Source organism: Stegostoma tigrinum, chromosome 10 (assembly GCF_030684315.1).
Source record: "Stegostoma tigrinum isolate sSteTig4 chromosome 10, sSteTig4.hap1, whole genome shotgun sequence".
Taxonomy (NCBI): Eukaryota; Metazoa; Chordata; class Chondrichthyes; order Orectolobiformes; family Stegostomatidae; genus Stegostoma; species Stegostoma tigrinum.
In genome coordinates, this window is record NC_081363.1 from 13487445 (window position 1) to 13515242 (window position 27798).

The 27798-nt window shown below is 42.1% G+C and overlaps 2 protein-coding genes across 7 annotated transcripts in view; one reads left to right on the forward strand and one right to left on the reverse strand.

The window, feature by feature from the left end:
- The window catches only part of adck1 (aarF domain containing kinase 1), a 531577-nt gene extending 521722 nt beyond the window's left edge, over positions 1 to 9855 (reverse strand). For 3 of the 6 annotated variants that reach the window (XM_059649012.1, XM_059649011.1, XM_059649004.1), the window contains exon 1: positions 9718 to 9744. In XM_059649012.1, the coding sequence (XP_059504995.1) occupies positions 9718 to 9730 (13 nt within the window). In that variant the 5' untranslated portion in view covers positions 9731 to 9744. Of the gene's footprint in view, positions 1 to 6419; positions 6476 to 9275; positions 9297 to 9717 lie in introns of those variants that run through there. The other 3 variants (XM_059649005.1, XM_059649006.1, XM_059649007.1) reach the window with 3 other exon arrangements.
- Positions 9856 to 10160: 305 nt separating this feature from the next.
- Positions 10161 to 27798, forward strand: part of snw1 (SNW domain containing 1) — a 31629-nt gene continuing 13991 nt past the window's right edge. The window contains exons 1-5 of the mRNA XM_048537283.1: positions 10161 to 10271; positions 22531 to 22684; positions 24763 to 24924; positions 25234 to 25329; positions 27073 to 27179. Coding sequence (XP_048393240.1) covers positions 10258 to 10271; positions 22531 to 22684; positions 24763 to 24924; positions 25234 to 25329; positions 27073 to 27179 — 533 coding nt within the window. The 5' untranslated portion in view covers positions 10161 to 10257. The remainder of the gene's footprint in view (positions 10272 to 22530; positions 22685 to 24762; positions 24925 to 25233; positions 25330 to 27072; positions 27180 to 27798) is intronic.

A 27798-nucleotide genomic window follows, 5' to 3' on the forward strand; every position in this document is an offset into this window, starting at 1 on the left:
CTTTGGTTTTCCCAAAAAGGAACTTTAAGATCTGCCCAAGGAACTTAAAGGAACTTTTAAGATCTGCCCAAGCCTGGGCACCAATGAAGGGAGTCCCGAGTACAGATTCAGTCAAAACATCTGCAGCAGAGGCAGTCAACAGTTGACTTTTCAGAGAAACAAATAAATGCTGTTATGCCAAGACTGCATATTCTTAAAATGAGAGTTTGGCTGCAAAAGGATGATATGAATTAGCACTGCTTCACGGTAACAGTAATGGAAAGCTGGAACTCTGTCCTTCAAAAAGCTGTTATAATCAGGGAGATCATCTGAAATCGTTTAAAAACTGGGACCTAAAGATCTGCTAGACAAAGGCTTACAATACCAGTCTGGTAAATAAACTTAAGAAACAGCAACTTCCATCTAGAAGAACAAGAGCAGCAGATACATAGAAACACCACCACCTTCAAGTTCCCCGCCAAGCCACTCACCATCCTGACTTGGAACAATATTGGCATTCTTTCACTGTCACTGGGTCAAAATGCTGAAATTCCCTCCCTAAAGGGCATTGTCGGTCAATACCCAGCAGGTGAACTGCAGCAGTTGAAAAAGGCAGCTCAAGAGCAAGATCAGAGCTAAGCTCTGCAGTCCTGCCACATCCAGTTGTGAATGGTGGGAGACAATTAAACAACTCACTGAAGGAGGAGGCTCCAGAAATATCCCCATCCTCAATGATGGAAAAACCCAGCACATTCGTACAAAAGATAAGGCTGAAGCATTCACAACAATCTTCAGCCAGCAGTGGCTATGGGCCCTGACAACATTCCGGCAATAGCACTGAAGACTTGTCCTCCATAACTTGCTGTTCCCCCCAGCCAAGCTGTTCCAGTACAGTTACAACACTGGTATTTACCCGGTAAGGTGGAAAATTGCCCAATTATGTCCTGTACACAAAAAGCAGGACAAATCCAGCCCAGCCAATTACCGCCTCTCAATCATCAGTAAAGTGATGTAAGGTGTTATCAACAGTGCTATCAAGGAGCATCTTCTCAGTGATGCCCAGTTTGAGTTCTGCCAGGGCCACTCAGCTCCTGACCTCATTACAGCCTTGGTTCAAACGTGGACAAAAGAACTGAATTCCACACGTGAAGTGAAAGCAATAGCCCTTGACATTAAGGTTGTATTCGATCGAGTGTGGCATCAAGGAGCCCTAGCAAAACTGGAATCAATGGGTATCAGGGGGCAAATTCTCCAGTGGTTAGAGTCATACCTGACACATAGGAGGAAGGTGGTCATGGTTGTTGGAGGCCAATCATCTCAGCTCCAGGACATCTCTGAAGGAGTTCCTCTGCGTAGTGTCCGAGGCCCAACCATCTTCAGCTGCTTCATGGGCCTTCCCTCCATCATAAGGTCAGAAATGGGGATGTTCACTGATGATTGCACAATGTTCAGCACCATCCAACACTCCTCAGATACTGAAGCAGTCTGTGTTCAAATGCAACAAGATCTGGACAATATCCAGGCTTGGGCTGACACGTGGCAAGTGACATTCGTGCCACACAAATGCCAGGCTATGACCATAACAAGAGACAATCTCATCACCACTCTTTGACATAATGGTGCTACCATCACTGAATCCCCCACTATCACCATTCTGGGGGTTACCATTGACCAGACCCTCAATTGGATTCAACACATAAACACAGTGGCTATAAGTGCAGGCCAGAAGCTGAGAATACTACATCAAGTAACTCACCTCCTGACTCCTCAAAGCCTGTCCACTGTATACAACGCACAAGTCAGGAGTGTGATGAAATACTCACCACTTACCTGGATAAGTACAGCCCCAACACTAGAAGTTTGATACGATCAGGACAAAGCAGCCTGCTTGATTGGCACTACATCCATAAGTATCCACTCCCTCCACCACCGATGCTCAGTAGCAGCAGGGTGTATTATCTACAAGATATTGCAGAAATTCACCAAAGATCCTCAGACAGCACCTTCCAAACCCACAACTGCTTCCATCTAGAAGGACAAGGGCAGCAGACATATGGGAACACCACCACCTTCAAGTTCCCCTCCACGCTACTCACAACGCTGACTTGGAAATATATTGCTGTTCTTTCACTGTTGCTGGGTCAAAATTCTGGATCTCCCTCCCTATTGGTATTGAAGGTCAACCCACAGCAGGTGGAGTGCAGCACTTCAGGAAGGTGGCTCAACATCACCTTTTGAAGAGCAACTAGGGATGAGCAATAAATGCTGGTCAACCAGCGATGTCCACATCCCACAAATGAATAATTTTTTTTTAAAAGAATTAGCTTAGTCACAATCTAGTTAAATGTATAGATAGGTTTGAAGACCTCCTCCCGCACCTAGACAGATTGTGGTGACTCTGAAAGCGCCCATGCAAGGAGGAAGAGAATGCAGGAGCAAGGAAATGCTGAAACAATGTTCTAGCAGGTAATTATGGAGCATTTCAATGTAGTCCCTGCACAGCTGGACAAGGCAGGGTGTTGAAAGAGGTTCTCACAGTCAACTACATTGAACTCCATTTAGAGGATAAAGGACCATGCTCAGAAAGGACAACTAACAGTGTGGTGAGGCTGAGTGTTAATTAATATTTCTTCATTGGTCAACACAATGCAAGATTCAAAACCAGAGAAACACAGAAGGCTGTAGTTCAGTGATCTGCAGGTCAGCGATGGGAAAGATTTCATGTGGATCAAAACAAACAAACCAAAAACAATGGATAAAATAGTGGAATTGAAGTTGGGAACACCCCCCAAACCCAATTTTCATCCAAAGATATTAAAGAGGAAACAAGTATAGTCCATCAGAACTCTTAATTCCACCAAAAGGTAAGGAGGTAGAAAACTTTGCACTGCATACAAACTAAAGGAGCAGCAAACTGAAACCTACAAGCTGGTCTGTGAAGATCACTCCTGGGAAAATTTTCTGTAATCCATCAATGGTGACACAGCGTCCATGAGCACTTAGTAATATATAAGCTGATTAGGGGGAATCAGCACTCCTTAGTGAATGGTAGATCATGTCTCACTAAAGGTAATAGACTCTTCAACAGTTCCTGAGCTGGTGGAGACAGAAAGATGGGGGAGGGTCTGAGTGGATGTTCTTCTGTAGTGTGAATACTACTTACTAATTCTCAGTCCAAACCTGGATACTGTCCAGGTCTTGCTGCATTCAGACATGGACTACGTCAGTATTGGAGTATGTTGTGCAATCATCAGCAAAAATGTCCACGGGATTTTTGAAGACATCTTAAATAGATTGTAGATCATCGATGAAGCAGCCGAACATGGTTGAGCCTAGGGTTGCAAGGATGGATACATGCAACCCAGAGGTAATAGCAGAGAAAGATATCCTGGAGCTCAGATGACGGACCTCCAACAACCAAAACCTTTGTCCTATAAATAAAGTTTGCCTCCAATCAGCAGAAAGTTTTCACCTTGAATCCCATTGACTCTAGTTTTGCTAGGAATCCCTGACACCATACCTTGGTCAAATGCAGCCTTGACACTGTCAACGTGCATCCGGAATTCGGCCCTTCTGTCTGTATTTGAACAAAAGCTGAAATGAGATCAGTAGCTGAGCAGGCTTAGTGCAATCCAAATTAAATGGTCAAATGCTACCTTGATTTGTTGTTTAACAAGATTGCGCTCGTGACCTAATTTCTGCAGTATCAGGCGTAAATGAGTATTCATTACATTCTATTAAATACAATAGAGAGTCCTGATTTCAGGCAAATCAATTCACCTGAAAGATTCCAAGAACTTAATAGCAAAATTTTTACTTGTCCATCATGGTACTTAATTTTTAGGGTAGTAATTCCGAAACACCTGCTAAAAGTTTCAGTCTTTGGAACATTAACATTTGGAAACAAAATAAACGTTCTGAACACCTTGTTATATTTAGATTCTGGCTATGTATTTAAGCAAGCCGTAATGATATTTTCAGTTGCTGCTCAGTATGACACTAGATATGAGAGAATTGTAAACTATGAGGAGGACAGTGTGAAACTCCCAAAAGGACATTGACAAGTTAGTGGAGTGGGCAGAAAGGTAGCGGATAAGGTTGAATGCAGACAAGTGTGAGGTGATACATTTTGGCCAGAATAACATTGACAGACAATATAAAATAGAGGGTACAATTCTAAAGGAGAGCAGGAACAGAGGGACCTAGGTATATATGTGCACAGTTCATTGATGGTGGTTTGACAGGTGGAGATTGTTATTAAAGCATACAGTGTTCTCAGCTTTATTAATAGGATACAAGAAGTAATGTTGAACTTCTAAAGACACTTGCTCGACCTCAGCTGGAGCAGTATGTACAATTGTGGATATTACATTATAGGAAAAATATAAATGCATTCGAGAGAATGCAGGAAAGAATTATAAGAATGAATCCAGGAATGAGAAGAGATTGAAAAAGTTTGGAATGTTCTCCTTTGGAGAAGGCAGCTGAAAAAAGATTTAATACAGGCTTTCAAAATGAGCAGGCTGGATGGAGTTAATAGAGAGAAGCTGTTCCTACTCTTAAAAGAAAAAAAGAATGACATGCCAAAGATTTAAAATGATGCGCAAGCTAAGCAATATTTTTTCACACCGAGTAGTTAGGGTACAGAATGTATTGTCTGGAAAAAGTATTGTCTGGAAGAAATGGAAGCAAGTTCAACTGAGGTATCCAAGAGGGCATTGGATGATTATTTGGAATAAAGTAATGTTCAGGGATACAGGGGAAAGGCAGGAGTTTGGAACTAGGTAAAAGAACTACTTTTTTTTTAAATTTGTTCGGGACATGGGCATCAATGGCTATGCTGATATTTATTGACCATCCTTCATAACCCAAAGGGCAGGTGAAAGTCAACTCCATTGCTATTGATCTGGACTCATATCTAGGCCCGCCTGGGTAAGGATGGCAGATTTCCTTGCCTAAAGGACATCAGTGAACCAGACAGGTTTTTCCAACAGTTGACAAAGTTTTGCATGGTCATCATTAAACTCTTAATCCCAGATTTTTTAAAATATTGAATTCAAATTCCACCATCTGCAGGATTTGAAGCTGGGTCTCTGGATTAACAGTTTTGTGATAATATCACTAGGCCATGGCCTCCCCATCTTATCTGATGAAGAATCACTGGACTCAAAACTTTAACTCTGCTTTCTTCCCACAGGCACTGCCAGACGTGCTGCGTTTCTCCAACAATTTCTATTTTTGGCCTAGTATAAGGACCTCATCCCAGGGCTATCATATCCAGCAATAAAATACTGCAGCAGATTATTACCACACACAACGCATGAAAGAAGGGTGATGTTGGAATAGAAGCAACAGCAAGCAGAAAACGCATTACTGAGCCAAACTGGCATAAGTGTCTTTCCCTTAGAAATCTGGTTTGCCACGGTAGACAAAAGACAGCTTTGGCAATTTATAAATATCAGTAAAAGCCAACTGTTGAAGTTGTGAATCAAGGTTAATTTCTTGCCAATTTTCTCCCATTCCCTCTCCTAAATCTAAGGAGGGAGTATGTTTACATGGATGGTACTCAGAACCTGGTGTGTCTTTCAGAAGTGTTTCACAGTCATTTCATCCTGTTTAAGTACTACTTTGGAAACAAAGGTGCCAGTCAGCAAATCTAAAAGGGGCCAGCAGCCATACCCTCCACCGCAAACTCTGATTGTAAACTTTACATAAGAGTGTATTAGGTTGTGTGCAGCCAAACCCGTGCCTAATGGAGGACATCACACACGCATAGTTCAATTCTGCTCCTATTCAATATCCATCAGATAATTGGGAAGCTTGCTTCACTGGAAAATGGGAATGGTGGTGTCCAGCACCCTGGACAGTGAAAAGCAAGGAGATATTCAGTCAACCAGCCAGTATTCGCAAATCTTCGAACACAGTGTCAAGGACCAGATGTGACAACATTTACTAATTAACCCAAACAATGCTAAGAATACACCAGAAAACAAATTTAAGCTTAATCAATCATAGTGAGTTTTATTTTGTGCGCCAGGAGCAAAGAATACTCATACACAAGATTCCATGGTTAAAAATAGTTTAACATCACTTGGTGACAAATTCTTATAAACAACTACTTAAGGTGAGGACCTTAAGACACAGGAGCAGAAATTGGTCATTCAGCCCGTCACATTGGCTACACCATTCAATGAGATCATGAATAATCCAATAATCCTCAACTCCACTTTTCTGCATTTACCACAAACCTTTGATCCCCGACTAGATTAAAAATTTGTCTGTCTCAGCCTTGAATTATATTTAATGACCAGCCTCAACGGCTCTCCAGTTTTGGTCTCTCTTATCCTGGGAAAAGATGCTGACTCTATACAAACCCTGTGATAATGAATTCCACATTGTATTGAATACAATACCCTCTGGGAAAAGAAATCCCTTCTCACCTCTGTCTTAAATGGGTGATCCCTTGTTCTGAGATTTTGCTCTTTGGTCCTAGATTCTTGCATGAGGGGAAACAAAAGATCATTAGCATAAAGAAATGCAAGGGTTAATCAGAGATAATGGGAACTGCAGATGCTGGAGAATCCAAGATAACAAAGTGTGAAGCTGGGTGAACACAGCAGGCCAAGCAGCATCTCAGGAGCACAAAAGCTGACGTTTCAGGCCTAGACCCTTCAGAGAGGGGGATGGGGAAAGGGTTCTGAAATAAACAGGGAGAGAGGGGGAGGCGGACCGAAGATGGATAGAGGAGAAGATAGGTGGAGAGGAGAATACAAGAGTGTTGCAGTGGGAGAGAGATTCCCTGCAGTTGATCCGCAGGGAGGAGGGTAACTTCTTCAGGTTAGGCGTCCCTGGAAGAGGCTTCGCAATGAGGTTAAAATTGTGATCAGAGATAATGGGAACTGCAGATGCTGGAGAATCCAAGATAACAAAATGTGTAGCTGTGCCTCATCCAGCTTCACACTTTGTTATCTCGAATTCTCCAGCATCTGCAGTTCCCATTATCACTGATACAATTTTAGCCTCACTGCGAAGCCTCTTCCAGGGACGCCTAACCTGAAGAAGTTACCCTCCTCCCTGCGGATCAACCTCAGGGAATCTCTCTCCCACTGCAACTCTCTTGTATTCTCCTCTCCACCTATCTTCTCCTCTATCCATCTTCGGTCCGCCTCCCCCTCTCTCCTTATTTATTTCAGAACCCTCTCCCCATCCCCCTCTCTGATGAAGGGTCTAGGCCCGAAACGTCAGCTTTTGTGCTCCTGAGATGCTGCTTGGCCTGCTGTGTTCATCCAGCTTCACACTTTGTCATCAAGAGTTAATCAGGGTCTGCTGATACTGATATTGGAAAGTTGTGTTTGCCAGGAATGCTTTGTTAACAATTGACTGATGGACTATTATTTTCTCTGAGCTATCCAAATGGGCTTTCAGTAGGTGTTTGATAAGATGTCTCATATAAAAATTGTTAGTAAGTGACATGGGCATTGTTTTAAAGAAAATGTAATAACATAGATAAAACAATGCTTGATGGACAGGGAACAATGGGTTAGGCTAATCAGATGTTGCTCTATTGCAGCAAAGTTTCAAGTGATGTATGTGAGGGGTTAGCAGGGAGTCAAATTTTGTCCAGTTCAATATTTGCATCAATAAATTGCAGACTCTGCCGTTATTCAATGTTGAAGCTTCCTGCATACAAATTACAACAGGAAACTTCGAACACATGGCATTAAGCATTTCAGAAGTTAAGAAACTTTGTTTTTTTAATTCATTCAGGATGTAGATATTGCTGGCTAGGTTAGCATTTATTGCCTGTGTTTAATTGCCCAAAAGTAGTCACGGGTGAACTACATTGTAAGGTCTGGAGTCACATGTAGGCTAAACCTGGTTAGATGGCAGTTTCTTCTCCTAAAGGTATTTAGTGATTGGAACAAAGGCCAGGTGGATCTCATCAACTATGAGTGCCTTGATTGGGTCTGTTAACCCAGATCAATTAGGGAGTCCTGGCTGACAGAAGATTCGGGAGAGTAAGGGACTAGCTCTGGGCTAACTGATGAGAATCCATGTGCTATGCACATGTAAATAAAGGGTGACTTGGTGACAGGATACTGGCCTTTGTACAGTTATTTCAAGGACATCCGTGAGCCACTAGTGTTTTTCTGACAATCCACAATAGATGCACCGTCAACATTAGAGCTAACAAGGTGTAGAGTTGGGTGAACACAGCAAGCCAAGCAGCATCGGAGGAGCAGGAAAGCTGACATTTCGGGCCTAGACACTTCTGAAGGGTCTAGGCTTGAAACGTCAGCTTTCCTGCTCCTCTGAAGCTGCTTGGCCTGCTGTGTTCATCCAGCTCTACACCTTGTTATCTCAGATTCTCCAGCATCTGCAGTTCCTACTATCTCCGTCAACATTAGACTTGTAATTCGTTTTTTTTATTGATTTCAAATTCTATCATCTGCCATGGCAGAAACAGGATCACCAGGTCATTACCTGGGTATCTGGATTAATAGTGTGGCAATTATACCACAAAACCATCATTTTTTTTGTATTCAGTTGTGAGACATGGGTGTCACTTGATGGACCAGTATTTATTGCCCTTCCCTAGTTGCCCTTGATAAGGCGGTGGTGAGCTGCTTCCTTAAACTGCTGCAGTCCATTTGCTGTTAGGGAGTGAATTCTAGTATTTTAATCCAGCGACAGTGAAGGAATGGCGATATATTTCCAAGTCAGAATGATGAGTAGCTTGGAGGGGGACTTGCAGGTGGAAGTGTTCCCATGCATCTGCTCCCCTTATCCTTCTAGATGGAAATAAGTATGGGCTTGGAAGGCACTGTCTAAAGATCTTTGTAGACCTTCTGTAGTGCATCCTGTAGATGATACACATGGCTGCTACTGAGTGGATGCTTGTGGGTGTGGTGCCAATCAAGCAGGCAAGCCTGTCCTGGATGGTGTCAAGCTTCTTGGTGTTACTGGAGCCGTACCACCCAGGCAAGTGGGTGTATTCCATCACACTCCTAGCTTGGGCCTTGTAAATGGCAGACATGCTTTGGGGAGTATGGAAATGAATTACTTGCAACAGTATTCTCAGCAAGTTTTCAGGTTAGTAATAAGGCCAACATCAATAGGAATCGTGAGAATAGTGCTGTACAGATTGTGGAATTAAGCAGGAAGTACGTTTACAACTTTTGCAGCTGCCAGTTAGACATTAGTACAATACAACCAACGCTGATACCACAGTTATGCAACTTTGCATGCGCATTTTGACACATTACATTAACTATTTCCAAACTTTATATCATTACCTGCATGGTTTTATGGAAAATTTACGCTTTCTTAGTCTCCCTGAACTGCTGTGATCTATACAGAACTGACCTTTCACTCACTTATGCAATTGAGAGTAATCAGTTTCCACGCATCCAGCTCGCAGTGTTATTTAATCAAACACATATCTGTCAGTCACAAACAGAAACAGAAAGTAGCGGTGAAACTCGGATGGTCTGGCAGCATCAATGGAAACTAAAACAAAAAGACCTTTCTTCAGAACTGATGACTCAGAACTCCAGACCTGCTGAGTTTCTCCAGCAATTTCTGTTTGTTTCAGCCCTGCAGTAACCGCAGTTCGTTGTTGTATATATTTGTCAGTTGCCTGTTCAAAAGCTACAAATATGATTCATTTATAGTCAGAGCCTAGCATTATATTTCCTGGCGATCACGTTAGCTACGTCTCGCCTGACATGCACTTACCGCCGACTGTCATCACTCACCTTCGCCCTCTGACACTCGAATACCCAACCCCTATCCCGTGCAGATAATGGAGTATCCCACTCGCGCATGGTGCACCGGGATTTGTAGTTATTTGTGCCGGGGAGTTCCGTTTGTTTCTAAAAGACTCTCACCGCGGAGAAAAACTACAACATGTCTACCACCACGGTCAAACGATGAAATGCCGGGCCAGCTTTACACATTTTAGTTCGCTCGACTGGATGAGCATGCAAAGGATGAAATAAACAAGTATCTTTTATGATAAAACAAACGTTAATCAAAAAAGGTCATGACGGCGACTAAAACCCACTAAAGGCTGTGAGGTTAAAGCCTGTAACAAGGATGGAAGAACCGTGGGTGGGCAGACGTCGAGGGACGCAGGCGGGTCGCGTAACAACGCCAGAAGCAGTGTCTTCAAAGGCAGGCCGGTAGATATGCGATGACATCAGACGCAAACGTTGCAAGGGTGAGTGACGTGACGTCAGACGCACGGTGGCGTTGACAGCAACTTTTGTAGAGAAAATGGCGCTGACGAGGTAGGTGCTTCTCTATGTTTGTGTTGGATAGTTTTAATTCCGTGGATATTCGGCCCCAAAACGTTTTCTTTCTTTTCCCTCTCATCTTGTTATAAACCGCGATTGCAGACGGATCTGTGCTTCCAGAATTTCCCTGGCGTCCAATAAAGCCCTTTTCGTAATTCCCCGACTAGGCCCAACAAAGCCTTGCTTTTACCTTTTGCGAATTCCTGGCTTGAAGAAATAAGCAGCATTGGGAGGAAAGTAGTTGAAAATATCATATTTGAAGTTACTTTTGTTCTTTGTATGATAGGACAGCATCAAAATTTAATGTGAAAGTGTTATTCAGTGCCTCGATTGATGAATGTTGGAGATTGGCTTGCTAAAGGTTTTTGTTGTGTTGTAATTTAGTCGCTTTAATACTTAGCAATTCTACACGTATGCATTATTTGTTTTTATACAAATGTTTTACTGGCTTATTCTTTATGTTTTGTTGTAAGATGAACCAATTATGAGATGTGTGATGTCTATAGTGTTACCACATAGTTGCTGCCATGGTAACAACCATCACCCAAACCAAAAAGTTAAATTTTTGTAGGTAATAAAAAAGAAATGCCAGAAAAGGTTATAGGGGAGTGAGATGAATTCAGTAGCTTTCATAGAGTTGGCAAATGCGTGATAGACTCACATTTAGTTTGAGTAAATGTGGTTCAAATACACAATCAACAGCAGACAGTGTTTCTTTTCTGATGAAGGGTCTAGGTCTGAAACGTCAGCTTTTGTGCTCCTAAGATGCTGCTTGGCCTGCTGTGCTCATCTAGCCCCACACTTTATCAGTGAACATAGTGTGTTTGAATTTCAATTTAAGTTTGAGAGTGAGAAATTTGAGTCCCACATCAGTGTTATGATGTAATTACATAGGCATTAGGACAGTTTTGGCCTAAATGTATTAGCCAAAAAGGCAAATAGGTGGGACAGTTGATGAGCAACGGCAGACATTGAAGGAGATGTTCAGTTTCTCCAAACTAAAATATAATCCAGTGAGGAAGAAATAATTTAAGTGGTGGGAGGTGAGAAGCATTTATAGGTAAGCAAGGACGTTAAAGAAATCATAAAGGCAAAAACTAAGGCTCACAGTATTGCAGAGGTAAGTGTCTAGTAGAGAATTGGATAACTTTTAAAGAGTATCAAAGGATTAGTAAAAAAGTAATAAAAAGAGCAAAGTCAAATTATGAAAGAAAACTAGCACAAAATATAAATAGTGGAGAGCAAAGCTGTTTAAAAGTATATAAAAACTAAAGTGAGTTGTTAAAGTGAATGTTGGTCACTTAAGAGGTCGAGATTGAGAAGTTTATAATGGGGTAACACAAAAATGGCAGTGGCACTAAATCAATATTTTACCTCAGTTTCATTGTAGAGGATACTGAAACCATCCTAATAGTAACAAATGAACAGATTATAGGAAAGGAGAAACTCAACATTCCTGTTCACTAGAGAAAGAGTACTGAGCAAACTATTGGGATTTAATGCAAACAAGTCTATAGGGCCCAATAGCCTATATCATAGGATCTTCGAGGGAGTGGTAGCCACAATAGTGGATGCGTTGGTTATAATATTCCAAAATTCCATGGATTCTGGAAAGTTCCACAGGATTGAAAAATTCGAATGTAATACCCTTTAGCAAAAAAGCGAGACAGAAAGTAGAGAATTATTGATCAGTTAGTTTGATATCTGTCATAAAGTTGATGGAATCCAATATTAATGAAGTAGTAACAGGACATTTGGAAAGTCAAAACCCAATCCATCTGAATCTAAATGGTTATATGAAAGTCAAATCATATTTAACCAATTTGCCAGACTTCTTTGAAGATGTAACCAGCAAAGTGGATAATGGGAGTCCATAGATGTAATTCTGAATTTCCAGACGGCAGTTGATAGGGTGACACAGTGGTTCAGTGGTTAGCACCACTCCTTCATGCCCCAGGAACCCAGTTTCAATTCTACCCTCAAGTGACTGTGTGGAATCTGCACATTCAGATGGCATGTTGGCTCAGTGATCAGTACTGCTGCCTTAGAGTGCCAGGGACCCAGGTTCGATTCCAACCTCTGGAAACTGTCTATGTGGAGTTTGCATGTTCTTCCCATTTCTGGATGGGTTTTCTTCGGGTGTTCTAGTTTCTTCCCAGGAATGTGCAGGTTCGGTGGATTGGCCATGCTAAATTGCCCTGTTGTTTCTAGGAGTGTGTACGCAAGTTGGGTTGGCCATGGGCAATGCAGGGCCTACAGGAAGGGAGTTGGATCTGAGTGCGATGCTTTTCAGAGGGATGGTGTGGACTCAATGGGCTGAAAGGCCTGCACCCATGCAGTAGTGACTCTGATTCATTATTGCACAAAGTGAGATCACAGATTTAGGGGTAATATATGAGGATTGAGGCTAACAAAGAGAAAGCAGAGAGATGGTATAACCAGATCTTTTTCTGGTTGGCAGTCTGTAACTTATAGGGTTTAGCCCAACTATTTAGAAACTATTTTAATGACATGGATGCAGGGATAGAATGTATTGCAGCCAAATTTGCCAATGTCACTAAAATGGGTGGGGCAGTATGTAACAATGAGAAAAAAAATAAGAAATTTACAAATAGATATGGATAGTCAAGGTGAAAGGGCTAACATTTGCTAGATAGAGTTTAAAATGGATACATATGAGGTTTTCCATTTTGGATGCAGGAAGAAAAAGGCAATTTATTATCTAAACTGAGCGAAAATTAAAAATGCACCAGTGCCAAGGGATCACTAATGTCCTTTTAGGGAAGGATACTTCTGTGGGTCTGGAGTCATATATAGGCCAGACCAGGTAAGGATGGTAATGTGGTTGACTTTTAACAGCCGTATGGGCAATCAGGGATAGGCAGTAGATGCCTCCTAGCCAGCGATGCCCTCATCCCATGAATGAATTTTTAAAAACCTGGGTGTCCTTGTGCATGAATCACAGAAAACTAATATATAGGTTCAGCAGGTAATGAGGAAGTCAAATGGAATTTTGGCATATATTAGTAAATGAATAAAGTTTTAAAGTAGTGAAATGAAATTGCAACTGTACAAGACATTGGTGAGACTGCATCCAGAGTACTGTGTATAGTTTTATTCCCCTTGAGAAAAGATGTATTTGCATGGAGACGGATCAAAGAAGGTTTACTGGATTAATTCCATAGGTGACAATGTTTGTGTATGATGAGATATTGAGCAGTTTAGGCCTATACTTGCTAGATTTTAGTGATCTAAATGGGGCATATAAGATGCTAATAGGGAATGACAAAGTAGATGTGGAGCAGATGTGTCCTCCTATAGGCAAATCTGGAACCATAGGTCATAGTCTTAAGGGATGGCAGATTTAAAACAGATGAGGTGCAGTTCTTTCTCTGAAAGGATCAAAATCTTTGACTTGATTTTAATATTGTGACATACACTGAAGTACAGTGAGAAATATTGTTTTACGTGCTATCCAGGCAAATCATACCATTCACAAGTACAGCAGGGGAATCGAATGCAAAATAGTGTCACAACCAAAGAGAAGGAGCAACTTTAGTAGATATGATGTCACTTCAAAAGTCTGGGAACAGTAGGGAAGAAGCTGTTCTTGAATCTTTTGGCACGTGTTTTCAAACATTTGTATCTTCTGCCTGACTGAAGATGGAAAAGAGTATAACTGGGGTGGATGGATCTTTGATTATGTAGGCTGTTTTCCCAAGGCAGAAGGGAGTATAGATGGAGTCAGTTGAAGAAAGGCTGGTTTGCGGCATAGACTGGGCTACATTCATATCTGTCTAATTTCTTCCGCACTTGGGCCGATCCATCGCCATGCCAAGCTGTGTTGCATCCAAATGGGATGCTTTCTATGGTACATCTATTGAAATTGATAAGAGCCAATGTGAATATGCTGAATTCCCTTAGCCTTCAGAGAAATTAGAGACATTGGTGTGCTTTCTTAACCGTATCATCGATGTGGTGGACCAGGCCAGATTATTGGTGACCTTTACTCCTGGGAATCTGTGTTGGATGCTGGGACATTGAATAAATTTGAGAAGATAGATTGATGTACACAGGTTAAAAATGTATTGGGAGGTAAAGAAAAGTGCAGTTGAGGCCCGATTTAGATTGTCATGATTGTGATAAATGGCAGGGCAGACTTGGGATTGAATTGCCTGCTCCTTGCGTTTATGTTGATTTATTTTTAGTTTCCTTTTTGGAACGTTGTTTTCCCTATCTCAACTAGAAGTGGAAATAAACGTCCATTGCAGTATCAACTGCATCTATGTTTAAAGCAGATTTAACCTTAGGTTGTTGACTTGCTTGTCACACTGGCTTGTTTTCATTCAGATGTTTCATCACCATGCTCGGTGGCATCAGTGCAGCCTCCGATGAAGCGATGTTATTCTACTCCATTGGAACTTGTACTGTCTGGTCTGTTATGGTGAATGTTGTCATTTCTGATTTTGATCTGTATGGGTTTGTATTTTGGGTCCAATTCTGTATGTTTGTTGATTGCATTACAGGTGGAGAACCATGCCTCTAGGAATTCCTGTGCATGTCAATATGTTTGACTTGGGCTACTATGGTTACCTTGTCCCAGTTAAACTGATGCCCTTCCTTGTCTGAGTGTACCGATAATGAGGAGAGTTCATCGTGGCGTTTTGTTGCTAGCTGATGAGCATGTATTCTGATGGCTAGTTTCCTTGCTGTCTGTCCAATGTAATGTTTGTGATAGCCGTTACGTGGTATTTTGTAAACCACATTGGGTCTGCATGTTGTGGGAATGAAGTTTTTAATCCTTGAGTGTTTGTTGTGGAGTGGCTGTGGGCTTATGGGCTACCATGATTCCTAGTGGTCTTAGGAGTCTTGTCAGTTCTGATATGTTCTTGATGTAGGGCAGTGTGACCCGTGTGTTAAAGTGTACTGTGTCCTTCTGTTGTTGACTGTTAAGTCGGCATCTGCATATGAAGTTGCAGGGATATCTGTTCATAATGAGGATTTTGTATAGGTGCTTTTGCTCTTTCCTGTGTGGTTCTGGAGTTTTGCAGTGTGTCCTGGCTGATTTAAATAGTATCTTTAATGCAGCTTTGTTTGTGGGCATGGGGGTGGTTGCTGTAGAAATTAAGGATTGGAACAGTTTGGGTTGCTTTTCTGTATATTGAGATTTGGAACTCCCTTTTGGTCATATGCTCAATTTTAACATCCAGAAACAGAAGTTGATTATGGTTTTTTCTCCTCTTCCCTTGTGAATTTAATCTCTGTGAATGTGCTGTTGATGAGGTGGTGAGTCTCTTCTAATTTGTTGCATTCAATGGTGACAAATGTGTTGTCTACGTACCGGAACCACGAGAAGAAAGCACAGGCATTGCTCGCAGATACAACCACTTATCAACAGGTGGCGATAGACCCAACACCACCGCGCGAAGTAATAGGATCACCCAGACAGTGAAGAAATTAAAGGACGCAAGACAGTTAAACAAGACAGACTATGTGAGAATGAAACCAGAAGGCACGAAGGCCCCCCCGCCCCCAAACCACTGCCCCCATTTCAACGGACTTGCTAAAGTACACAAACCAGACAGCCTCCTCAGACCGGCACATCTGTCAATGTGATATACTGTATCTGCTGTTCCCGTTGGGGAAACTAAACGGGAGGTTTGGGGACCGCTTTGCGAAACACCTACGCTCTGTTTGCAACAAACAACTACATCTCCCAATCGCAGACCATTTCAATTCCACCGCCCCTCCCCCACCTCTTCGGACAACATGTCCATCCTGGGCCTCCTGCATTGCCATGATGACGCCACCCAAAATATGCAGCAACAGCATCTCATATTTCGCTTTGATACCCTTGGGCTGCAGGGTTCCCATGTGGACTTCACAAGCATCAAAATCTCCCCTCCCCCAACCACATGCCAAAACCAGTCCAGCTAGTCCCCGCCTCCCTAACCATTCCTCCCACCTCAAGCCCCTCATCCCACCACCCCAAACTGTCTGTCCTCCCTGGACTGACCTATCCCCCCTAACTCCCTACATAGATTCGCCTTCACTGGCTCTAATCCTGCCTCTTTGACCTGTCTGTCTCCTCTCACCCTATCTTCTCCTTTATCCATCTTCTATCCACCTCTCCCTGTCTCCCTATTTATTTCAGAATCCCCTTCCCCTTCCCCCATTTCTGAAGAAGGGTCCCGACCTGAAACGTCTAGCTTTCCTGCTCCTGAGATGCTGCTTGGCCTGCTGTGTTCATCCAGCCTCACACCATGTTATCTCAGATTCTCCAGCATCAGCAGTTCCTGCTATCTCTGTAACAATTTTAACCCCACTGTGAAACCTCTTCTAAGGATGCCTTCTTTAAAGAAGCTACCCTCCTCCCTCCGAGAAAACCTCAGTTCATCCGTCTCCCACTGCAACCCTCTTGTACTTCCTTCGGCCTTGAAACTGCTCGACCATGTCCTAAAGCAAATCAGGTACTACGGCCACGTTTCGTTTCTCAGTACCTGCTTATGGAACCGGATAATCCCCAACGGACTAAAGTCTACATTCAAACCTTCAAAATTTAGCCCCAACCGTGACGACCACGACAATCAGAACGTTGATCTCCTACAGACGCATTTCTCGCTGTGACTTTTGAAATACACACTCGCTTTAATGCACCAGCATTTCCAAATACTGCAACAAGCCTACCCCAGCTCAGAGCCTCCCCTCTCCCAGACCTGTAAAGGACCTCTCCTATTTTTTATCCTTCGTAAGATCCAAAACCTAAACTCTCAATTTTACTCAACTTTATCAGATTGTAAAGACCTAAAGTACTCTAAACTCACTGGTGCTTGCCACCAAACTCAGAACCTTCCCCACCATTTTCCCGCCGCCATTAGCCAAGTGGCCACCTTCGGAACACCAGTGGTTTTCACGGATGACGTCACGTCATCCGGTACATCACTTCCGGGACAACCGCCATCATCTCTGCTGCTGATGCCACCGTCACCTCCGTTTCCGAGGCTGACACAGACATTGCAAACGCCACTTCCACCAACATGCTCAATTTGCTGGGTGATGTCGCCCCGCCCACCACTTTCACAGCCAGCATCTCAAAAAGACAAAACAATAATACTGAGCCCTGCCAAGTATTCACCCTCCCCCTTACTGACCCTCTGTTTGCAACAAACAACTACACCTCCCAGTTACGAACCATTTCAATTCTCTTTCTCCCCCCCACCCCCACCAACTCCTCGGACAACATGTCCATCCTGGGCCTCCTGCCTTGCCACAGTGACACCACCAGAAAGATGCAGGAACAGCATCTCATACTTCGTTTTGATACCCTTGGGCTGCAGGGTTCCCATGTGGACTTCACAAGCTTCAAAATCTCCCCTCCCCCCCGACCACATGCCAAACCAGCCCAGCTAGTCCCCGCCCCCCCAACCATTCCTCCAGCCCCACCCCCATCCCCTACCCACTAAACTCATCCTGCACCCCCGACCTGTCCTCCCTGGACTGACCTATCGCCCCCTCCAAACTCCCCACCTACATTCACCTTCGCTGGCTGTAACCCCGCTTCTTTGACCTGTCTGTCTCCTCTCAACCTATTCTCTGCTTTCTCCATCTTCTATCTGCCTTCCCCTGTCTCCCTATTTATTTTCAAATCCCCTTCCTCTCCACCATTTCTGAAGAAGGATCCCGACCCGAAACGTCAAGCTTTCCTGCTCCTCTGATGCTGCTTGGTCTGCTGTGTTCATCTAGCCTCACACCATGTAATCTCAGATTCTCCAGTATTGGCAGTTCCTACTATCTGTAACAATTTTGGCCCCCTCAGACCCATTGTTTCCCTACCAGGCCCTCCTTCATACAAACTGGCCAAGGACCAGCAACCGAGATCAAAACACCTAGTCGACAGATCACCCGTTCCATCCACTCGACCCAAGAATTCCTCAATACCCTCAAGAATGTAAAAATCAGTGATGACGAGATTATGGTATCCTTTGCCATCACAACTTTATTCACATCAATCGACATCCCATTAGCCAAAGAAACAGCGGCCACATTACAAGAGGAAGCAGCAACGCAGACCAGCAGCTTCATCAACAGTGGCAACATACTTAAACTACTAGATTTGTGCCTCACCATGCACTTCATCTTTAATGGCCAAGTATACAAACTGATCATGAGGTCACCGATTTCAGGTCTCATTGCAGAAGTAGTCATGCAAAGACTTGAACACATCACCCTTCTTCCCCCACCCATCCCCCCGCCATTCAACGTAAACTGGTACGTGGACTACACGTGCATATTTGTCATTATCGAATGCAACAAATTAGAAGAGATGCACCACCTCATCAATAGCACATTCACAGAGATTAAATTCACAAGGGGAGAAGAAAACTATAATCAACTTCTTGATGTTAAGTTGTGCATGTGACCAACAGGCAGTTCCAAACCTCAGTATACAGAAAAGCAGCCCACACTGATCAAATTCTCAACTTCCACAGCAACCATCCCAACGTCCACAAACAAAGCTACATTAGGGCGCTATTTAAATGGGCCAGGGCACACTGCAAAACTCTGAAACTACACAGGAAAGAGAAAAAGCGCCTCTATAAAATCCTCACTGGAAACAGATATCCCTGCAACTTGATCTGTGGATGCCTACTAAACAGTCAGTAACAGGAGTACACCCACCCCCCCGCCCCCATCAAGGGCATATCAGAACTAACAACAAGACTCCTAAGACCACTAGGAATCATGGTGGCCCACAGCCACTCTACGACAAACACTCACAAGGATAATTCCCACAATCATTCCCACAACATGTAGAACCAATGTGATTTACAAAACACCATGCAACGACTGCCACAAACATTACATTGGACAGACAGGAAGGAAACTCACCATCAGAATACATGAACATCAGCTAGCAATAAAACATCATGATGAACTCTCCTCAATATCGATACACTCAGACAAGGAAGGCTCTCGGTTTAACTGGGACATAGTAGCCAAAGTCAAACATAGACACGCATGGGAATTCCTGGAAAAATGGTTCTCCACCCGTAAGGCAATCAACAAACATACAGAATTGGACCCCAAATGCAAACCCATACAGATCAAAACCAGAAATGACACTATTCCCCATAACCAACCAGACAAGCTAAATTCCAAGCGGAGTAAAATAACATCGCTTATCCGAGGCTGCACTGATGTCACCTAGCATGGTGGCGAAATGTCTGAATGAAAACAAGCCAGCTCAGCAAACAAGTCAACAACCTCACCCAAAGATCTGAGCTCCAGATCTTTGCCTAAACTTTAGATTTAAGCTTATTCATATTATATTTCTAAAAACTGCCATCATTTGTGTTAATAATGTGAGCTTGCAGAGAGTGAATGCATTTGAAAAAGACAAGGTTGCCAAAGAAACAATATGGACAATATCAATCAGCTCTGATTTAAACCTTAAGTTTTGCTTATTTCCTTTATGACAGTTTGTTTGATAAACTGTTTGGTTCACAAAGCCAACAAAATGTTTCTCAAGAACATTGTTCATCTGAAAACCCACATTATTTTCTTACAGTGAAAAGTATTCTTTGTGAATTCATCAGAGAATTCCCATTGTAAAAATACACATTTTTGTTGAAGATTTGGTAAGTTATGGCTCTGCATAGTTTGAACCAGATTGTCTTCAGTACAGGAATTGAAAGGGTGAGATTTGTTTTGGGAGTGACCCTCTTAAAATTTTTTGGCTAACCTGTTAGTTTATCAAACAAAACTTATTTTTTTCCAAGCTTTACAAAGTTTTCTGCCAGGTTTGTGCCCCAGACTGCTTGTCATATATTATGGAGTGCATCTCCTTTAGAAAAATGGATCTTACATAACTGCATCTCTTTTTCTAAAGTTCATTCAGGGCCTATCAGTACTGCTGGCAAGTCTATCATTTCATGCCCATTATTATCCTTGAGAAGATGGTGAATCACCTTCTTGACTGACAGCAATCCATGTGGCATAGGGACATTGACACTACTATAGGATAGTAATCCAAATGTTTTGAATCTGTGACTATGAAGCAACAGTGATTCTAGTTCCATGTCAGCACAATTTGTGGCTTAGATTAGAATCTGTGAGCAATGGTAACGTTTCCTCTGAGCAGTGCAGCCATGCAGCAGTGTGAAGTTCTGCACATGTTGATTGGCCTGCTGATGCATGACTTCTGCTTCCAGAAGCTGCTGTTACACATGGAATGGAGACGTCCCATGTAGCTGTTGACTTGGTCCTTCTAAATGGTAGAGATCACAGGTTTGGAAGATAGTAGTGAAGGTACTTTCGTGACTTGATGCTGTGTATCTTGCAGATGATGCTCATAGCTACCCCTCTGTATCATTGGTGGAGATGGTGAATGTTTTAAAGTCTCACATGGGGCGTCAATCAAGTAGGCACCTTAGTCATGGATAATGTTGAGCTTTCCGAGTGGTGTAAAAGCTGCAATTATCCAGGCAAGTGTAGGGTAATCTTTCACGCTCTTGACTTGCTCCTTGTATAGACGGTAGACAAGACGAGATGAGATGAGATTAGATTCCCTACAGTGTGGAAACAGGCCCTTCGGCCCAACAAGTCCACACCACCCCATGGAGCATCCCACCCAGACCCATCCCCCTATAATGCACACACCCCTGAACATTACGGGCAATGTAGCATGACCGACCCACCTAGCCTGCACATCTTTGGACTGTGGGAAGAAACCGGAGCACCCGGAGAAGCTTTGGAGAGTGAGGAGGAGGAGGATTACTTGCTGCAGAATTCCTTGCCTCTGACTTGCCCTTTTGTATAGCGGACATTGTGGAGTGATATTGCCAATGAATGTTAAGGGAAGATCTGCTGTTGTTGGAAATTTGTTACACAAATGTCATCTACCACTTACTAGCCCAAGCATAATTGTGATCAGGCCTTGCTGTGTGCAGGTACAGAACAAATTTCTATCTGAGTTATGAAATGAGTATTCTGTAATCATCAATGCACTGCTCCATTTTTGATGTTACAGTGAAGGGAAGGTGTAGTTGAAGATGGTTGGGCTTCGGATACCGCCCTGATGAACTGTAGCAATGAAGAACTGCAGCTGAGATGGTTGACCGCCTACAATGGCAAGCATCTTCCAGTTTTGCTTTGGTTGCTTGATACCCTACTTGGTGAAATGCTGTGTTAACATAGAGGACAGTCAGTCTCACGTCATCTTTGGAGTTAGTTCTTTTATTCATTTTTGGACCAGGGTGATTGATGAGATCTGGAGCCATGCGGCATTGGTTGAACCCAAATCAGGTATTAATTACAATAATCCTGCTATTAATAATCCATAGAGTTCATGGATGCCCAGTTTTGAACTGTTGGATCTCTTCTGAATCTACGTCATTTAGTATGGTGGTAGTGCCATACAACACATTGGATGTCTTCCACCATCCACAAGGCTATTTAATGATCATTTGTACCAACACTGTTGTGCGTGGATTCATCTTTGAAAGGAAAATTGTAGCTGAAGTAAAGTGGACTTTTCCTTTTTTTTTGTTCTGCTACCAGCCTTGTCTAGTACCTTTGTCCTTCAGGATTCTAAGCTCACTTAATGGTGCTACTACCAAACTATTGTTGATGATGAACGTTGAAGCCCCACACCACAGAACATTGTGTGCTTACCGCTCTCATGCTTCTTCCAAGTTGTGTGTGGTGTGGAGCAGCACTAATTTATGAATTGAAGTAGTACCTGAATCAGCGGAAGGTTTTATTGCTGATGGAATCTCTTGAGACCTGGAGTCAGTGTGCAAGACTCCTTGGGCTGCTCCCTTCCCACTGTATGTCATTGAGCTTTTCAACTCAGTACCATCAGCAGGACAGTCCAAAGATGTATGGTGATCAAATCTGTGACATTGATCACAGGGTATGACTTGGTGAGTATATCTCTGTCAAGTTGGTACTTGACTGGGGTTGCCATGGTTAGATCTAGTGCCTAACCAGTTCATCCAACCAGGATGCCAAGTGGTTCATCTTATTTAATGTAATTTTTCTGTAATGATTAATGCCATTGAACAGTTTGGCCACATCAGAGGACATTTAAGAGACAAGCATGTTTTGTCGATCTGGAGTCAGACGTAGGCCAGACAAGGTAAGGACAGTAGACAAATTGCCCTTTGTACCAATAGTGCTGGCAGTTTTGTGAATGTACTTTTACCTTGATTTGAACAGTGAAAATAATGGGTTTTTTTTCTTTACTTTCAAGTTTTTTGCCTGCACCAACCCAGCTGTCCCAGGATCAGCTGGAAGCTGAGGAAAAAGCTCGGTCCCAACGAGTCAGACAAACAGCATTAGTGGCATCAAGGAGAGAACCTCCCCCGTATGGACACAGAAAGGGATGGGTTCCTCGCTCATTGGAGGTGACATCTGCAATGGCTTGGCTTAAGCAAATCTTGCAATTTATTCAGTATCGCAGGATTCATAATTTGACTGAATATTTAGTCACAACACTAATTAATGGCAACAAGATAACTCTTGATGCTTGTTTGTATCTTTAGCACTGCCAATTACCATAGTATATAGAACATAAAACCGTATTGTATAATAGAGGCAGAATATTTTCTCGTAAACTGCAGGTGTTCAGTTTTATTCACAAATGCTGAAGATTACCACAGGCTGGGGGCTATAAAATCAATCTTAGAGCCTTTTTAATTCTTTGAAATGTTTAATTGCTTTTTTGAACACATTGGCCATTCATATATTGATGTAGCAGACAATGCACAATCGTGTGACAGCACATAATAAGATAAAATACTAGAAATACATTGTAGGTTTTTCAGTGTTCAAATAGGAAAGATATTTCTGATGTTGACTTTATCAGAGCAGATGTTAACAGATTTTAGGTTTCCAGCAGTTTTTAGAAGTTTTCTATACTTGCAGTTTTTTTAAATCCTTGCCCCAGCATGTCTTATAATTAGATTGCTTTGAAGTACAAAGAATTCATAATTTAATATGGAAAATCTTTATCTAGTGTCAACCTTACGGCCCTGAATCTTCCTTCATTATATCATTGCTGTTGTAGGTTTAGGTGAAATGCTGTCCCTTTCACTACATTTCTATTGGCTAAAATCTGAACCTTCAAAAAAAAAATTTGATTCTGTTCCAAAATAAAAAACTAAGTACTGGAGAAACTCAGCAGGTGTAGTAGCATCAGTGGATAGAGAAACAAGATTTTAACCTTCTAAGTCTAATATAACTTCTTCAGATACTGAGTTTTTGGGTGCAAAAAGTCTTTCACCACAGATAATGCCAGACTTGCTGAATTTCAGTTTTTGTTTCGGACCTCCAGAATCTACCGTACTTTGCTTTTATCTGACTGTTTTTGATTGGCTTTTGTCAATGTGTATTATAATTGAAGGTTTCCATGCAATGTACCATCACTTCATCTTCACCTGCACTGCACTGCTACTCCTTGAGTTTGACAGAAGAAACTTGAAGCTCTTCAGGTCACGTGTGCTCAATGTTGAGTAGAATAAACACCATCTCAAACTGTGGGTGCAACCCTGGTGAAATCACTGCTTGATGTGACGAGCCATAGCGCTTCAGTTTATAGTTGAAGACCCTGTACATCTGGCAACATAACCCGATGCCTCCGGTTTATGTTGTTCCAAATGCAGCAGATCCTTGGGAGCTCCTGATTTCCATCTCTCATTACTCCCTTTTTTTTTTGAAACTCGGTAAACGGGTTGAGAACATTTTTTAAGTTTATTACAATTCCCCATCAGAGGGTTCTTGTAATGCAGTAGTAGCATTCCCACCTATGAGCAAGGAGGCCCGGGTTCAAGCCCCACCTGCTCCAGATATGTGTAATATCATCTCTGAATTGGTTAATTAGATAATATCCAAAGCTTTATCAGAAGGAGGGGGTCAGCTGTTCCTGTACTCAAATCAGGTTAGCCTTTTATGTTTCTGTAAACATTTGCACATGAAATTAATTGTTTAATGGTAAGTGCACCAATAATTATAAGGGCCCTTGAACATCTTGTGCAGAGAAATATGTTTCCATTTTCCAAATAGACCTCCCAAGAAAGCTATTGGAGGGTGGTGGAAACTCTCAGTACAATTACATTAGAGTGCATTGTTTAGAAATTGCATTATTTGGAAACTGCATTGGGGTCACTGCGAGAAAGAAAACTACTTGGAAATAACTAGCTATTTGTTACCTGGAAGAATTTGAGAACTTTGGCCAAATGTACAATTGTGACAATCAGTGATTAATACTTGGGAGCTAGTGCTAGTTAAATTATTAGACAAAATGTCCGTGTGGTTATATATTTTTTTAAAAATGTTTTTCTTTTCCAAAATAAATACAGTAAAGTTTGGTATGTTACAGAAAACCTAAATGGTGGTTGTGAATTTGCCTCTTCACCATCCTGGATGTCACTTGGGTTCCCCAGTGTTTAACGATTAAGATTTGGCGTTTGTTTTCTTTTTCCAGGATTTTGGCGATGGTGGTGCATTCCCAGAGGTCCACATGGCACAATTCCCATTGGAAATGGGTCGCAAGAAAAAGGCATCCAATGCACTGGCTATTCAAGTGGATGCAGAAGGAAAGATCAAATTTGATGCCATTGCTAGACAAGGACAGTCGAAAGACAAGGTACCACAACATGTATCGTGCTGCCAGCCCAATAGTTATCCACTGACCTGGTAAATTGCCCCGACTTAGACTTCCAGCAGCAGAATGTTGCTTGAAGTACCATCCGGGCAGTTAGTGTTAATGTGAATTAAATGTTCCAACGTTCAATTTATTACGCTGTTCCAAGCAACATTTCTTTAAATTATGCAACAGCCGTGAAGCAGTGGATAATGGGTTCCACCTTTCATTAGAATATTTGCTATATGGTTCTGAGATAAACTCAAATAGCTTTGTGATATTTCAAAAACAACTTATTTCTTCTCTTTCCAGGTCATCTACAGCAAGTTTACAGATTTGATTCCAAAAGAAATCATCAATGAAGATGATCCTGAGTTGCAGAGACCTGACGAAGAAAGTATAAAGGAGGTATGTATATGTATTACTGTGTTGGTATGTGTATTAGCATGAGATGATTACTGTCAAGAATAAATAAGAAATGATGGGAACCTGATAGAAAGATGATGGAAGGTTTGCCACAATGATGGGATTGAGGAAGATTTTAGAGAGTTATGTAGTCAGGAAGTGGAATCTATATGAGTCTGCCTGTGTCTGCCAATAGTTAAGAATGAATTAAGGGATTAAGTTTCATAAAGTGATTTATTGCCCATTGAGAACATTGGAATGATCTGGGATAGAATAGGTACAATACGAAGACAAATTTTGTCCTTGTTCCATATATTGCAATTTGTGAAATGAACCTTGTTTCCACTCCTACCCCTTCATGAAAGAACTTATATTAAGCTGTAATATTCTGTTCACCTACATTAAATCACTAGATTAAAAAAAAGACTTTGGGATATTTCAAAGCTTACGGATCTAATTTTTCATATTAACATGAAATGGAAATCTTGCACATACACATAGTACAGAGGTTGAATCTGGGCTAATTGATCCAGTGAGATACAAAGAATATATGGGGGTGAAAGTTTACAGTTAACTGTCTTTTTGTTTTAATTTCTAATCATTCTGATGGCTCAGTTGCTAAACATATAAGGCGCTATGCTGCTGAATCAGGTAGTCCCTCAAAATGTTGAGGTTCGTTGGCTGGCCGAGCTGGTTTGTTGTTCCGCGGACGTTTCGTTACCATGCTGGGTAACATCATCAGTGCAGCCTCCGATGAAACATTGGTGTGTTTTGCCGCTTAGTTTTTAAACTCTGGGATACGTTCAGATGGATTGCCTCACCTCCGGTTTTCCTTCGTGCTGGAGTGTATATGGGGTTGAGTTCTATGTGTTTTATTAATAGCTTGTTTCATGGAGTGTTAGGGTTCTGTATACACTCCGCTACGAAGGAAAACCAGAAGTGAGGCAATCCAGCTGAATGGACTGCAGAGTTTAAAAACCAGGCGGGAAAACACACCGACTCCATCGGAGCCTGCACTGACAGCTACCCAGCATGGTATCGGAACGTCTGCAGAACAACAAACCAGCTTGGTGAGCCAACCAACCTCAACACCCACAACCCAAGCTACAAATCCACTCCAAAACCTTAAAAGTCCCTCAAAATCTAAGATGCGCAATTCCACCCGATCCCACAATCAGTGCTAAGTTAGTTAAGTTCATTTGGCATAGTGTCGTGGCTGTTGCATTTGGCTGTATTGCTGATATATAGAGAAGAAAAAGCACTGTTTTGCTATTCCTGATTGTAGTCTACTGATATTAATAGTTAAGATCTTCACATGAATGACCGCTAGAGTGAGATCTCACAATAATTGTGGTGGTGAAATTGGAGAGTACAGAGATGTTTAATGTCAAGGTGAATACTTCTCAGCACTACTGATAATTGTGTCCTAGAGTAGATAGCGCCTGTGCTGTCTGTTTGAAACAAAACTGCCAAATCTGTATAGTTGGAAAAAAGTTATGAATAAGATTATGTACTAACCATTGAAAATGGATGGTAACATATATGCTGTGACATGTTTCTAGCACCTAAGTTTTAAGATTGTAAAACATTGACAGCTGACTCTGCTATGTGTAAAATAACCAATTATTTAATGATAATGAAGATTGGAGGCAGAATTGTCTGCATTGTTTGGATTGTTGAATGTTTGAAATCTGGAGGATCAGAAATGGATATTAATTTTCTGCATTGTCTTTATTTTCATTGTAGTTGACCGAAAAGACACGTTCGGCTCTTGAAAAACAGGTTTCACAGAAAGTTGCAGCAGCTATGCCTGTTCGGGCAGCTGAGAAACTCGCTCCTGCTCAGTACATCAGGTGAGAAAAATTACTCAATTGGTATCTGTGTTGGCTGTAGGAGTGAGCACGCTGACCAAGAAATTAGTGCATCTGTCTTCTGCAGCACTTGGATGCAATACTTGATTCCGTAGTTATAATGAGTGCAGGTTGGTCAGAAGGTGATAGATTGGAAGTTTGGGTTTTTCCCTTTAGCAGGAAAGGGTGCATTCCACAGCAGATTCTTCCTGCAATGTCAGATTGGTGACTGCAACCACTGATGCTTCAAATACTGAACTGTTCTAGTGCTCTATGCTTGACTTGATTAAAAAAAATTAATATAGCTGATACATTATATCAGCTGTCCACATTCTTCTAAGGTCGCAAATGGATGATGACTAGAAAAGAGGCATCTTTCTCAGTCTGGTGTCATTAGCTGATCCTGGCTGATTTTTGCTTCAATTTAATCTTTGTTCCCTACACCTTGAAACTTGAGGCCTAACAAAAAAACTTGATCTTGAAAATTGAGTGACTTGGTACCCTCAGTATTTTTTGGAGCAACAAGTTGCAGATTTTCATATCCGTGTCCTGTCTTCAACTCTAAATAGTCAAGCCCTAATTTACAAATTAGGTAGCTTTGTTCTGAATGGCATCGGAGGGG